General features: G+C 33.4%; 1 protein-coding gene and 1 non-coding gene across 2 annotated transcripts; both read right to left on the reverse strand.

Annotated features, from left to right (window-relative positions):
* Nucleotides 1-1795: 1795 nt before the first annotated feature.
* On the reverse strand, nucleotides 1796-1870 carry LOC147818060 (small nucleolar RNA SNORD36). Its single transcript, XR_015438359.1, has one exon. It is a non-coding gene; the product is annotated as a small nucleolar RNA SNORD36 (small nucleolar RNA).
* Nucleotides 1871-8035: 6165 nt separating this feature from the next.
* cdca7a (cell division cycle associated 7a) lies at nucleotides 8036-12276 on the reverse strand. Its single transcript, XM_023424562.2, has 10 exons — nucleotides 12173-12276; nucleotides 11166-11309; nucleotides 10934-11056; nucleotides 10649-10846; nucleotides 10489-10566; nucleotides 10188-10379; nucleotides 9954-10082; nucleotides 9709-9858; nucleotides 9481-9617; nucleotides 8036-9388 (listed from the first exon to the last, which is right to left on the reverse strand). The coding sequence occupies exons 1-10, from the start codon at nucleotides 12191-12193 to the stop codon at nucleotides 9355-9357; spliced, it is 1206 nt and encodes a 401-aa protein (XP_023280330.1). The 5' UTR covers nucleotides 12194-12276; the 3' UTR covers nucleotides 8036-9354.
* Between the last annotated feature and the right edge of the window lie 338 nt (nucleotides 12277-12614).

Raw genomic sequence — 12614 nt, forward strand, 5'->3', positions numbered from 1 at the left:
ATGCCTTACTATACTATGATGTTTTTATGCCTTTTTTTGCTTCACTATACTATGACATTTTTGTTCCTTACTATACTACGCCATTTTTGTGACTTTTTATGCTTTACTATGACATTTTTGTGACTTTTTATGCCTAACAATACTATGACGTTTTCGTGACTTTTTATTCCTTACTATACTTTGCCGTTTTAATTACTTTTTATGCGTCACTATACTATGACGTTTTTATGCCCTTTTGTGCTTCACTATACTATGACATTTTTATGCCTTACTATACTATAGCCTTTTTGTGACTTTTTAGGACTTATTATGCTATGTCATTTTAATGAGATTTTATGCCTGACTATACTATGACGTTTTTGTGACTTTTTATGCTTCACTATATTGTGACATTTTTATGCCTTATTATACTATAACGTTTTCGTGAATTTTTAGGCCTTACTATACTAAGACATTTTTGTGACTTTTTGTTCCTCACTATACTATGACACTTTTGTGACTTTTTATGCCTTATCATTTTTATGCCTTATCATACTATGACATTTTATGCCTTATCATACTATGACATTTTCGAGTTTTTATGCCTTACTATACGGTGTGATAGTATAGTAAGGCATGAAAAGTCATTGAAGTGACATAGTATAGTAACGCATAAAAACGCCATAGTACAGTGAGGCATAAAAAGTCTTAAAAATGACATAGTAAAGTAAAGCATAAATATGTCAGAGTATAGTAAGGCATAAAAACTCATTAAAATGACACAGTATAGTACGTCATAAAAAGTTACAAAAATGTCATAGTATGGTAAGGCATAAAATGTCAAAGTATAGTGAGGCACAAAAAGTCATAAAAATGTCATAGTATAGTAAGGCATTAAAAGTCACGAAAACGTCATAGTATAGTAAGGTATAAAAAGTAATTAAAACGTTGTAGTATAGTAAAGCATAAAAACGTCATAGTATAGTCAGGCATAAACACTCATTGAAACGACATACTATAGTAAGGCATAAAAAGTGACAAAAACGTAGTAAAGTAAGGTATAAAAACGTAATAGTATGGTAAGGCATAAAATTCATTGAAATGACATAGTATAGTAAGGCGTAAAAAGTCAAGAAAACGTCATAGTATAGTAAGGCATAAAAATGTCATAGTATAGTGAAGCATAAAAAGTCATGAAAACGTCATAATATAGTAAGGCATAAAAAGTCATTAAAACGATATAGTAGTGTAAGGCATAAAAACTCATTAAAACGACTTAGTATAGTAAGGCATAAAAATATCATACTATAGTGAGGCATAAAAAGTCATAAAAATGTCATAGTATAGTAAGGCATAAAATGTCACAAAAATGTCATAGTATAGTCAGGCATAAAAAGTCATTGAAACGACATAGTATAGTAAGGCATAAAAAGTCACAAAAATGTCATACTATGGTAAAGCATAAAAACGTCATCCTATAGTGAGGCACAAAAAATCATAAAAACGTCATAGTATAGTAAGGCATAAAAAGTAATTGAAACGAAATAATATAGTAAGGCATAAAAAGTCACAAAAATGTCATACTATAGTGAGGCACAAAAAGTCATAAAAATGTCATAGTATAGTAAGGCATGAAAAGTCATTTAAGTGACATAGTATAGTAAACCATAAAAACGTCATAGTATAGTAAGGCATAAAAAGTCACAAAAATGTCATAGAATAGTGAAGCATAAAAACGTCATACTATATTGAGCCAAAAAAAGTCATAAAAATGACATAGTATAGTAAGGCATAAAAAGTCACAAAAATGTCATAGTATAGTCAGGCATAAAAAGTCATTAAAACGTCATAGTATAGTCAGGCATAAAAAGTCATTGAAACGACATACTATAGTAAGGCACAAAAAGTCATAAAAACGTAATTGTATAGTAAGGCATAAAAGTCATTGAAATGACATAGTATAGTAAGGCCTAAAAAGTCAAGAAAAAGTTATAGTATAGTAAGGCATAAAAATGTCATAGTATAGTGAATCATAAAAAGTAATGAAAACGTCATAGTTTAGTTAGGCATAAAATGTTATTAAAATGACTTAGTATAGTAAGGCATAAAAATATCAAACTATACTGAGGCACAAAAAGTCATAAAAATGTCATAGTATAGTAAAGCATAAAAAGTCATTAAACCTACATAGTATAGTAAGGCATAAAAATGTCATAGTATAGTGAGGCATAAAAAGTCACAAAAATGTCATAGTATAGTAAGGCATAAAAAGTCACAAAAATGTTATAGTATAGTAAGGCTTAAAAAGTCCTCAAAATGACATAGTATAATGAAGCACAAAAAGGCATAAAAATGTCATAGTATAGTAAGGCATAAAAATGCCATTGTATAGTGAGGCATAAAAACTCATTAAAGCGACACAGTATAGTAAGGCTTAAAAAGTCCTCAAAATGTTATAGTATAGTAAGGCATAAAAATGTCATAGTATAGTGAAGCACAAAAAGGCATAAAAACGTCATAATATAGTGAGGCATGAAAAATTAATTAAAATGACATAGTATAGTGAGGCATAAAAAATCACAAAAATGTCATAGTATAGCAAGGCATAAAAATGTCATAGTATAGTAAGGCATAAAAAGTCATTAAAACGACATATTATAGTAAGGCATAAAAAGTCATTAAAACGACATATTATAGTAAGGCATAAAAACTCATTAAAATGACTTAGTATAGTAAGGCATAAAAATATCATACTATAGTGAGGCATAAAAAGTCATAAAAATGTCATAGTATAGTAAAGCATAAAATGTCACAAAAATGACATAGTATAGTAAGGCATAAAAAGTCACAAAAATGTCATACTATGGTAAAGCATAAAAACGTCATACTATAGTGAGGCACAAAAAATTATAAAAACGTCATAGTATAGTAAGGCATAAAAAGTAATTGAAACGAAATAATATAGTAAGGCATAAAAAGTCACAAAAATGTCATAGTATAGTAAAGCATAAAAACGTCATAGTATAGTAAGGCATAAAAAGTCATAAAAATGTCATAGTATAGTAAGGCATAAAAATGACATAGTATAGTGAGGCATAAAAAGTCATTAAAATGACATAGTATAGTAAGGCATAAAATGTCACGAAAACGTCATACTATAGTGAGGCACAAAAAGTCATAAAAATGTCATAGTATAGTAAGGCATGAAAAGTCATTTAAGTGACATAGTATAGTAAACCATAAAAACGTCATAGTATAGTAAGGCATAAAAAGTCACAAAAATGTCATAGAATAGCGAAGCATAAAAACGTCATACTATATTGAGGCAAAAAAAGTCATAAAAATGACATAGTATAGTAAGGCATAAAAAGTCACAAAAATGTCATAGTATAGTAAGGCATAAAAAGTCACAAAAATGTCATAGTATAGTGAGGCATAAAAAGTCATTAAAACGTCATAGTATAGTCAGGCATAAAAGTCATTGAAATGACATAGTATAGTAAGGCCTAAAAAGTCAAGAAAACGTTATAGTATAGTAAGGCATAAAAATGTCATAGTATAGTGAATCATAAAAAGTCATGAAAACGTCATAGTTTAGTTAGGCATAAAATGTTATTAAAATGACATAGTATAGTAAGGCATAAAAACGTCATGGTATAGTGAGGCACAAAAAGTCATAAAAACGTCATAGTATAGTAAGGTGTAAAACGTCATTAACATGACATAGTATAGTAAGGCATAAAAAATCACAAAAATGTCATAGTATAGTAAGGCATAAAAAGTCACAAAAATGTCATAGTATAGTAAGGCATAAAAATGTCATAGTATAGTGAGACATAAAAATGTCATACTATAGTGAGACATAAAAATGTCATAGTACAGTAAGGCGTAAAAAGACATTAAAACAACATAGTATAGTAAGTCATAAAAATGTCATAGTATAGTGAGGCATAAAAAGTCACAAAAATGTCATAGTATAGTAAGGCATAAAAAGGCATAAAAACGTTATAGTATAGTAAGGCATAAAAAGTCATTAAAACGACATAGTATAGTAAGGCATAAAAAGTCACAAAAATGTCATTGTATAGTAAGGCATAAAAAGTCCTCAAAATGACATAGTATAGTGAAGCACAAAAAGGCATAAAAACATTATAGTATAGTAAGGCATAAAAAGTCATTAAAACGACATAGTATAGTAAGGCATAAAAACGTCATAGTATAGTGAGGCATGAAAAATTGATTAAAATGACATAGTATAGTAAGGCATAAAAAGTCATGAAAACATCATAGTATAGCAAGGCATAAAAACGTCATAGTATAGTAAGGCATAAAAAGTCATTAAAGCGACACAGTATATTATGGCATAAAATGTAATTAAACAACATAGTATAGTGAGGCATTAAAAGTCAAGAAAACGTCATAGTATAGTAAGGTGTAAAAAGTAATTAAAACGACATAGTATAGTAAGGCATAAAAACGTCATAGTATAGTGAGACATAAAAATGTCATACTATAGTAAGGCATAAAAATGTCATAGTATAGTGAGGCATAAAAAGTCACAAAAATGTCATAGTATAGTAAGGCATAAAAACATCATAGTATAGTAAAGCATGAAAAGTCATTAAAATGTCAGTATAGTAAGGCACAAAACAACATAAAAACATCATAGTATTGTGAGGCATGAAAAATTTATTAAAATGACATAGTATAGTGAGGCATAAAAAGTCACAAAAACGTCATAGTATAGTAAGGCATAAAATCGTCATAGTATAGCAAGGCATAAAAACGTCACAAAAATGTCATAGTATAGTAAGGCATAAAAAGTCCTCAAAATGACATAGTATAGTGAAGCACAAAAAGGCATAAAAATGTCATAGTATAGTAAGGCATAAAAATGCCATAGTATAGTGAGGCATAAAAACTCATTAAAGCGACACAGTATAGTAAGGCTTAAAAATGTCATAGTATAGTGAAGCACAAAACAACATAAAAACATCATAGTATTGTGAGGCATGAAAAATTTATTAAAATGACATAGTATAGTGAGGCATAAAAAGTCACGAAAACGTCATAGTATAGTAAGGCATAAAAACGTCATAGTATAGTAAGGCATAAAAATGCCATAGAATAGTGAGGCATAAAAACTCATTAAAGCGACACAGTATAGTAAGGCTTAAAAAGTCTTAGTATAGTAAGGCATAAAAATGTCATAGTATAGTGAAGCACAAAAAGGCATAAAAACGTCATAGTATAGTGAGGCATGAAAAATTAATTAAAATGACATAGTATAGTAAGGCATAAAAATGTCATAGTATAGTAAAGCACAAAAAGGCATAAAAACGTTATAGTATAGTAAGGCATAAAAAGTCATTAAAACGACATAGTATAGTAAGGCATAAAAAGTCACAAAAATGTCATTGTATAGTAAGGCATAAAAACGTCATAGTATAGTGAGGCATGAAAAATTAATTAAAATGACATAGTATAGTGAGGCATAAAAAGTTACAAAAATGTCATAGTATAGTAAGGCTTAAAAAGTCCTCAAAATGACATAGTATAGTGAAGCACAAAAAGGCATAAAAACATCATAATATAGTGAGGCATGAAAAATTAATTAAAATGACATAGTATAGTAAGGCATAAAAAGTCATGAAAACGTCATAGTATAGTGAGGCATAAAAACGTCATAGTATAGTAAGGCATAAAAACGTCATAGTATAGTGAGGCATGAAAATTTAATTAAAACAACATAGTATAGTAAGGCATAAAAAGTCACGAAAACGTCATAGTATAGTAAGGCGTAAAAAGTAATTAAAACGACATAGTATAGTAAGGCATAAAAACGTCATAGTATAGTGAGACATAAAAATGTCATACTATAGTGAGACATAAAAATGTCATAGTACAGTAAGGCTTAAAAAGACATTAAAACAACATAGTATAGTAAGGCATAAAAATGTCATCGTATAGTAAGGCATAAAAACGTCATAGTATAGTGAGGCATGAAAATTTAATTAAAACAACATAGTATAGTAAGGCATAAAAAGTCACGAAAACGTCACAGTAAAGTAAGGCATGAAAAGTCATTAAAGCGACACAGTATAGTAAGGCTTAAAAAGTCCTCAAAATGACATAGTATAGTAAGGCATAAAAATGTCATAGTATAGTGAAGCACAAAAAGGGCATAAAAACGTCATAGTATAGTGAAGCATGGAAAATTAATTAAAATGACATAGTATAGTAAGGCATAAAAAGTCACAAAAATGTCATAGTATAGTAAGGCATAAAAAGTCATTAAAATGACATAGTATAGTAAGGCTTAAAAAGTCCTCAAAATGACATAGTATAGTGAAGCAAAAAAAGCTATAAAAATGTCATAGTATAGCAAGGCATAAAAATGTCATAGTATAGTAAAGCATAAAAAGTCATTAAAACGACATAGTATAGTAAGGCATAAAAAGTCACAAAAATGTCTATATAGTATAGTAAAGCACAAAAAGGCATAAAAACGTCATAGTATAGTAAGGCATAAAAATGATGTAGTATAGTGAGGCACAAAAAGTCATAAAAATGTCAGTTTAAAAAGCCCTAAAAAGGCATAAAAACGTTATAGAATAGTAGGCCATACAAACTCACAAAATGTCATAGTATAGCACAGCATAAAGAGTCATAAAAACATCATAATATAGTGAGGCATAAAAAGTCACTCAAACATCATAGTATAGTAAGGCTTAAAAAGTCCTCAAAATGACATAGTATAGTGAAGCACAAAAAGGCATCAAAAAAAAAATTCACGAAAACGTCATAGTATATTATGGCATAAAATTTAATCAAAACAACATAGTATAGTAACGCATAAAAATATCATAATATAGTGAGGCATAAAAAGCCACAAAAATTTCATAGTATAGTAAGGCATAAAAATGTCAGTATAGTAAGGCATATAAACATCATTGTATAGTAAGGTATAAAAAGTCACAAAAATGTCACAGTATAGTAAGGCATAAAAATGTCAGTATAGTGAAGCACAAAAAGACATAAAAACGTCATAGTATAGTAAGGCGTAAAAAGTAATTAAAACGACATAGTATAGTAAGGCATAAAAACGTCACAGTATAGTGAGGCATGAAAAATTAATTAAAATTACATAGTATAGTAAGGCATAAAAAGTCACAAAAATGTCATAGTATAGTAAGGCATAAAAATATCATAGTATAGTAAGGCATAAAAACATCATTGTATGCTAAGGCATAAAAAGTCACAAAAATGTCATAGTATAATAAGGCATAAAAATGTCATAGTATAATAAGGCATAAAAATGTCATAGTATAATAAGGCATAAAAATGTCATAGTATAGTGAAGCACAAAAAGACATAAAAACATCATAGTATAGTGAGGCTTAAAAAGTAATTAAAACGACACAGTATAGTAAGGCATAAAAAGTCACTAAAACAACATAGTATAGCAACGCATAAAAAGTAAAAAAAATATCATAGTAGAGTAAGGCTTAAAAAGTCACCATAACGGACTCTTGTATCCAAACATCAAGAAAGTCTTTAAAACCTCATTTTGTGGCTTATTTAAGAAATATCCGATTTTTGTGCTTACAATTCATTGATTAGTTGATCTGACCGGAGAAACAACTCTAATAATCAATGAAAAAATTTAGGGCCTTTAATATGTCACTGAGCGTTTGGTTTTGATTAATTATTTATGAAAACGATTGTTAGTTTTATTTGCATAGTACCTTTAATGCAGCTTGGGGGATATGCCAATTATCTCACCCATTCATTCTTGTTCAGGCAGTACAGTGACAACCCAACAGACTACATCAGTCAAAGTTTTAGTCTCTGAAGGAATGCAGACCCACTATAAACACAGACTGGAGCTGCCTAACACTGATAGAAATGTTAATAAACCTCCAGCCTCCAGTCCTTAAGATCTTCAATCACCAGCAGCATTCAGGATTTCTCCTTCATGTTTCAATAACAGTAATTACAGCTGCCACTGTTCTGGATAGAGTGATGGTCAAGTCAAAGAAAACTGATAACATGATTGTGCAGTGATTAACACTTTAATGAAAATGTACAGTTGACCCAATAAGCACAAAGCAAGCATCACCATAACAGATATTCCCCTCAACAGCATCACTCTCCCTGTTAGTGGTGCAGGGCCTCATAAACACAAGCAGGATCAAGACAACCTCCACCTGTTATTACAGTAAAGAAGAAATCTCAGCCGTTGATTATTTTTTGAAACAGTATCATATAATCAGAGAAGGTCCTGGTGCAGGTCGAATGAAGTACATTTCAAAGACGAACGACACAGAGGTTAATTCCATGTCATTTCCTGTAGAGTATCGCACTTCTGAACAGAAAACGCAGGCCATAACTCTATAGGCACTTCAGTGGCACCTTCAACCATTCCTACTTAACAGTGTAAGGCAGAAAATGAGCCAAAGAGACTGAAGCAGAGCGAGAATGTGCTTTAACAGGATAAAATGATTTACAGGTATGAGATTCCCATTAGAGTGTGCTAATTGTTTCCACACCATTAGTGACAGTTATCTAATGAAGGATATTTAACCAGGCGCTGTGGTATATCACACAGTTCCTCGTGGAGGCCCCCAGTCTATGCCCTTTCCACCTGCGCCACCTCAGTAGCACGCAGATCATTGGGACATATTTACAGGACAGCACAAGCAAAGCAAACTGTGTTTTTTTCCTCTACATGTACACTTTAAACAAAAGCTAAACAACTTGTAAAACCATAAGTTGATTTGCAAAAAGTAAAAAAGGCACAAAGATGAATCCCTTGGAGACTAATTACCAATACCCATGTGGGCTTTGTAAAATATATACATTTAAAACAATGTAAAATACAATAGATCATTCAAACAAGCCTGAAATGTTTTTGCAGCAGGTAGGATGATTCAGTTATAAAAAGGGGATTTTTTTTTTTTTTTTTTTTTTAAAAACATACTCAGGGATTAAGAACATCATAGAACAATGCAATCATTTTTTTTGTTAAATTACAACCACACGGCTGTAAGTAAACAATTCCTAAAATTTGTTTTGCTCCACAATCAACCATTCTTAACGTAAGGGCTCAGCTTTTAAGAACAGGCAGTAAAACATGTGGGAGAACAAAAAAAAAAAACAATGAAAGCTTTAAGCTGGAGAGAAGCGGCAGTGTGTACCTCCTCCAGATGTCAGTCAATGCTCAAAAAGTATGTGAAATTTCACAATCAGGAACAATAAGTATTGTGTTTTAATGCTCATAGCACTATGAACAATGTTTGAACTGTGCGCATGTCACAATGGTCATGGAGCATGTCAGTCAGATCCAGGGGCAGCTTCCTCTTCCTCCACACTTCACTCGCTGCTTTCTTCCAGCTCCTTTTTCAAGCTGCAGACGGGGACAGAGAAAACTTTAGTGTTCACCAACTTAGACATAATACAAAAATACAAATTTTAAAAGTTTACAGATGTTCCAGTCACCTTTTCAGGTAGGCATGCACATTATCAAAGCCGTGGTATTTAGCCAGGTAAACCAACACCCCCGTAGCACAGCGGCCTTCTCGGGCACGGCAGAAGCTGCAGTTACAGATCCCTCTGCATGGTGGGCACTGCCACTCCTACCAAGAGCAATGAGAAGGAAATGAGTCAGACTTGCCCGTCACATACATGATCAAATGTCAATACAACCATATATGTTAAAGAGCTCACCGGATTCAACAGAGCGTCTCGGACCTCCTCTCCATAGCGGTTACGGAGACAGGGGCCGCAGAACTGACCTCTCACTCCCATGCACTCTGGATTACGGCAGTTAGTTTTGGTGTCGATTGTTTTCTGGCGGCACTGGTGGCAAGTTGATCCCTGAGGGGAAAGAAAAAAGGTTTTATCTTCAGGTACGGAGCTTTACAAGGAAAATTTGTAGCTGCTCAAAACCTCTCAGTGAATATGCAACCTACAGTGGAGCTGTTGTAGACTTTCTCCCGCACATTCTGGCAGATGCCCTGCAGCTCTGCCTCTGTGATGTCCTCTACAGGCCGCACCACATGAGGGATGGCCTTGGTACCATTGAAGCAACGGCGACGAGGCTGAACAAGAAATAAATGCAGTTAATTAGAACATGATTAATGCCTGCATATTATTAGAATTTACGGCAACGTACAAGGAGACAGACCATATGTGAAATGACTTACTGGCTCATACTCTTCCTCATAGAAGCGGCTTTTGCGAACCAGGCTGAACTTATCCTCTGGCTCCTCCTCTGGTGGCGGGCTAGGGGGTCCATCCACCAGTGTGCGGGATCGTGTGTGGGGTCGAGACAAACGCTCTGATTTTCTCCTGCAAGCTACCGGGGTTCCCATCGACCGCCGAGGTGCCTGTCGGGGCTGAAGAGTTTTAAATATCAGTTAAACACAGAACCCTGATATGGCACACTCCGCTTTAGTGGTATGTGTGAAACAGCAAGTTCAATAGTTAATCTTTAAGTGAAATTACCGTAGAGGATGCTGACATTGCCATCCGTCTTGGGAACAGTCCAGGTACTTTGTTCAGCTCTGCCATGAGCTTTGCAAGCTATAAATACATGAATGAATGAATGAATGGATACAGAATAAAGTTCAGAAATAATTAAATGTGAAAATAAAGCAGACTGTACCATTTCTTTGTTCTCCTTAATATTCAGGGCTCTCTTGTCAATGAAGTTCTCCTCCTCAGAGTCAGAGTCATGTACTTTGGGTTGAGGGAGGGGTTCGGATGCAGGCCTCTTCTTGCCCTGCTTCTTGGTGGGGAATGTCATGGCAACCTTCAGAATGGTGGGTCTGCGGCCACGTCTCCGTGGTTCAGAGTCTACTTTCTGAAAGAAAATACAATTTACACTTAGAATAAACTTTTGTGGCGTCTAATCCAAGTCACGAAATTGATTTTTTTCCTACAAACTTACCATGGATTTCATCTGCCTGTTGATTTCACTCTCCTCAAACCCACTGCATGTATCCTCCTCTGATGTAGCTTCAAACACCTTTGGTTTCCCCGCCATCCTCCTCGTCTGTCTTAAGTTGCTCCTCTAAACAGAGACACAGGCATTAGTTGCAGATGGTGCAGCAAAGATCGTACACATTCACCATCATTTGATGGGGTTATAATTATGCTGAGAGTTGGTATTTTATTGTTACCGTATTTGCAAAACCTCCATCGGACCCAAAGCTATCACAGCTGTCATCAGAGGAAGAAGAGGAAGTCTCCATGGGAACCAGTGGGACGCTGCGAAAGCTCCTCAAGTTCATCCTGGTGGATGGAGGTGGATGGACTGCCAGTTTCTATAAAATGATAAACAACGGGTTTAGAAAACTTGAGTCTTTTTAAAACCACTGACTAAAAGTTAACTTTACACAGTCAGGAGATTTCTGTCTTAACTCAATAGCCCGTAAACATGGAAGGAGGATGGTTTAACAATCTACCTTTACAAGGTACCTGAGAATACTAGTCCAAGACACTTAGACCATCGACCACTGGACTGTGTGTCTGCTGGAGTATACATTAAGTTGTGTAGGCACCAATGTCTGAGTCAACTTAAATAAATAATATTTGATATCTTTAGGTGATCTTGCTTGCTCAGCTTTAGATAATTTACCCAATGGCTAAAAGTACCTATTTCCACCATGATCAATAATATGTCCATTTCTCAACTGATCATTTGGTCAGTAAAATGTCAGAAGATTAAAAACCTAAAGCCTCGTCAACATGGTCAGTTTAACGCCACTTTTAGCATAAAAGCTTAACATCCGTAAATATTAAGACAAATTTAAAAAATACTCTAATCAAAATATTTAGTTCAAAATATAAAAATACAAGATAACGTTAGTTCTCTGTCCGTAATCGATTATTAGACAGGTGTTTAAGTGTGCCTATGGGACACATCCCTGTGACAAAACAAGTTAAATGTAGGTAACTGGGTCGTGCATTTTTCGATACAATTATTGTAATATATAAATATAACTATTAAATGTTAAAGCAGGGCCGATTTAACATTAACTTTAGCTCAACTGGAGAAGTAGGATTTAAATGATAACCTAACTGTTATAGTGTTATCATAACTGGATATTTTACTATCAAGGCGATAAACATAAAACTGCTGAGAAAGGATATATTTTCTTTTTTTAAATTAGGCTGCTTCTCTTACCTTAGAGCGGGTGGAAGGCATTTTCCTTTTAAAAAAATCTTCCTGCACACAGACACACAGACACACCGTGCAGCAGTTCTGCAGAGAACAATGCAGGTCCTGCAGCTGCACGTAGCCCGGGCTCTGTTCATTTCCCGCGCCACCGGAAAGTCCTGAAAGATGCATAAAATAAAATCACGTATTTTATACTTTCTGTAAGAAACGGAAGGTCAAATAACTAGCCGAAACTTGATATACACATTTTAAAACATGTTCTAATTTTTTTAGTTAACAAACTTTTAAAAACAAATAAATGTATTATGCATCTATGAAATTAAAGCAGTGTATCTTCCATGTACTTTGCCGTGGCGCGAATTTTTTATTTGACAATTTGCATACAAGGCGGGTAAAATCTTGACTCCTCTCCAGCTTCAGATCAAAGTTTCAAACGGAAACTGATTTG

This window comes from Seriola lalandi, unplaced genomic scaffold, assembly GCF_002814215.2.
Source record: "Seriola lalandi dorsalis isolate HSWRI2012SDOR001 ecotype SW California unplaced genomic scaffold, Sedor1 jcf7180002054744, whole genome shotgun sequence".
Taxonomy (NCBI): domain Eukaryota; kingdom Metazoa; phylum Chordata; class Actinopteri; order Carangiformes; family Carangidae; genus Seriola; species Seriola lalandi.

Bases quoted from the DNA above. Each gene is read 5' to 3' on its own strand.
- cdca7a (XM_023424562.2), bottom strand. From the start codon at position 12,193: ATGCCTTCCACCCGCTCTAAG. The intron at 10,380-10,488 runs GTAATTTCACTT...AAAACTCTTCAG, and splicing joins CAATGTCAGCATCCTCTACG to CCCCGACAGGCACCTCGGCG. The intron at 9,859-9,953 runs GTAGGTTGCATA...CTTTCCCCTCAG, and splicing joins AAGTCTACAACAGCTCCACT to GGATCAACTTGCCACCAGTG.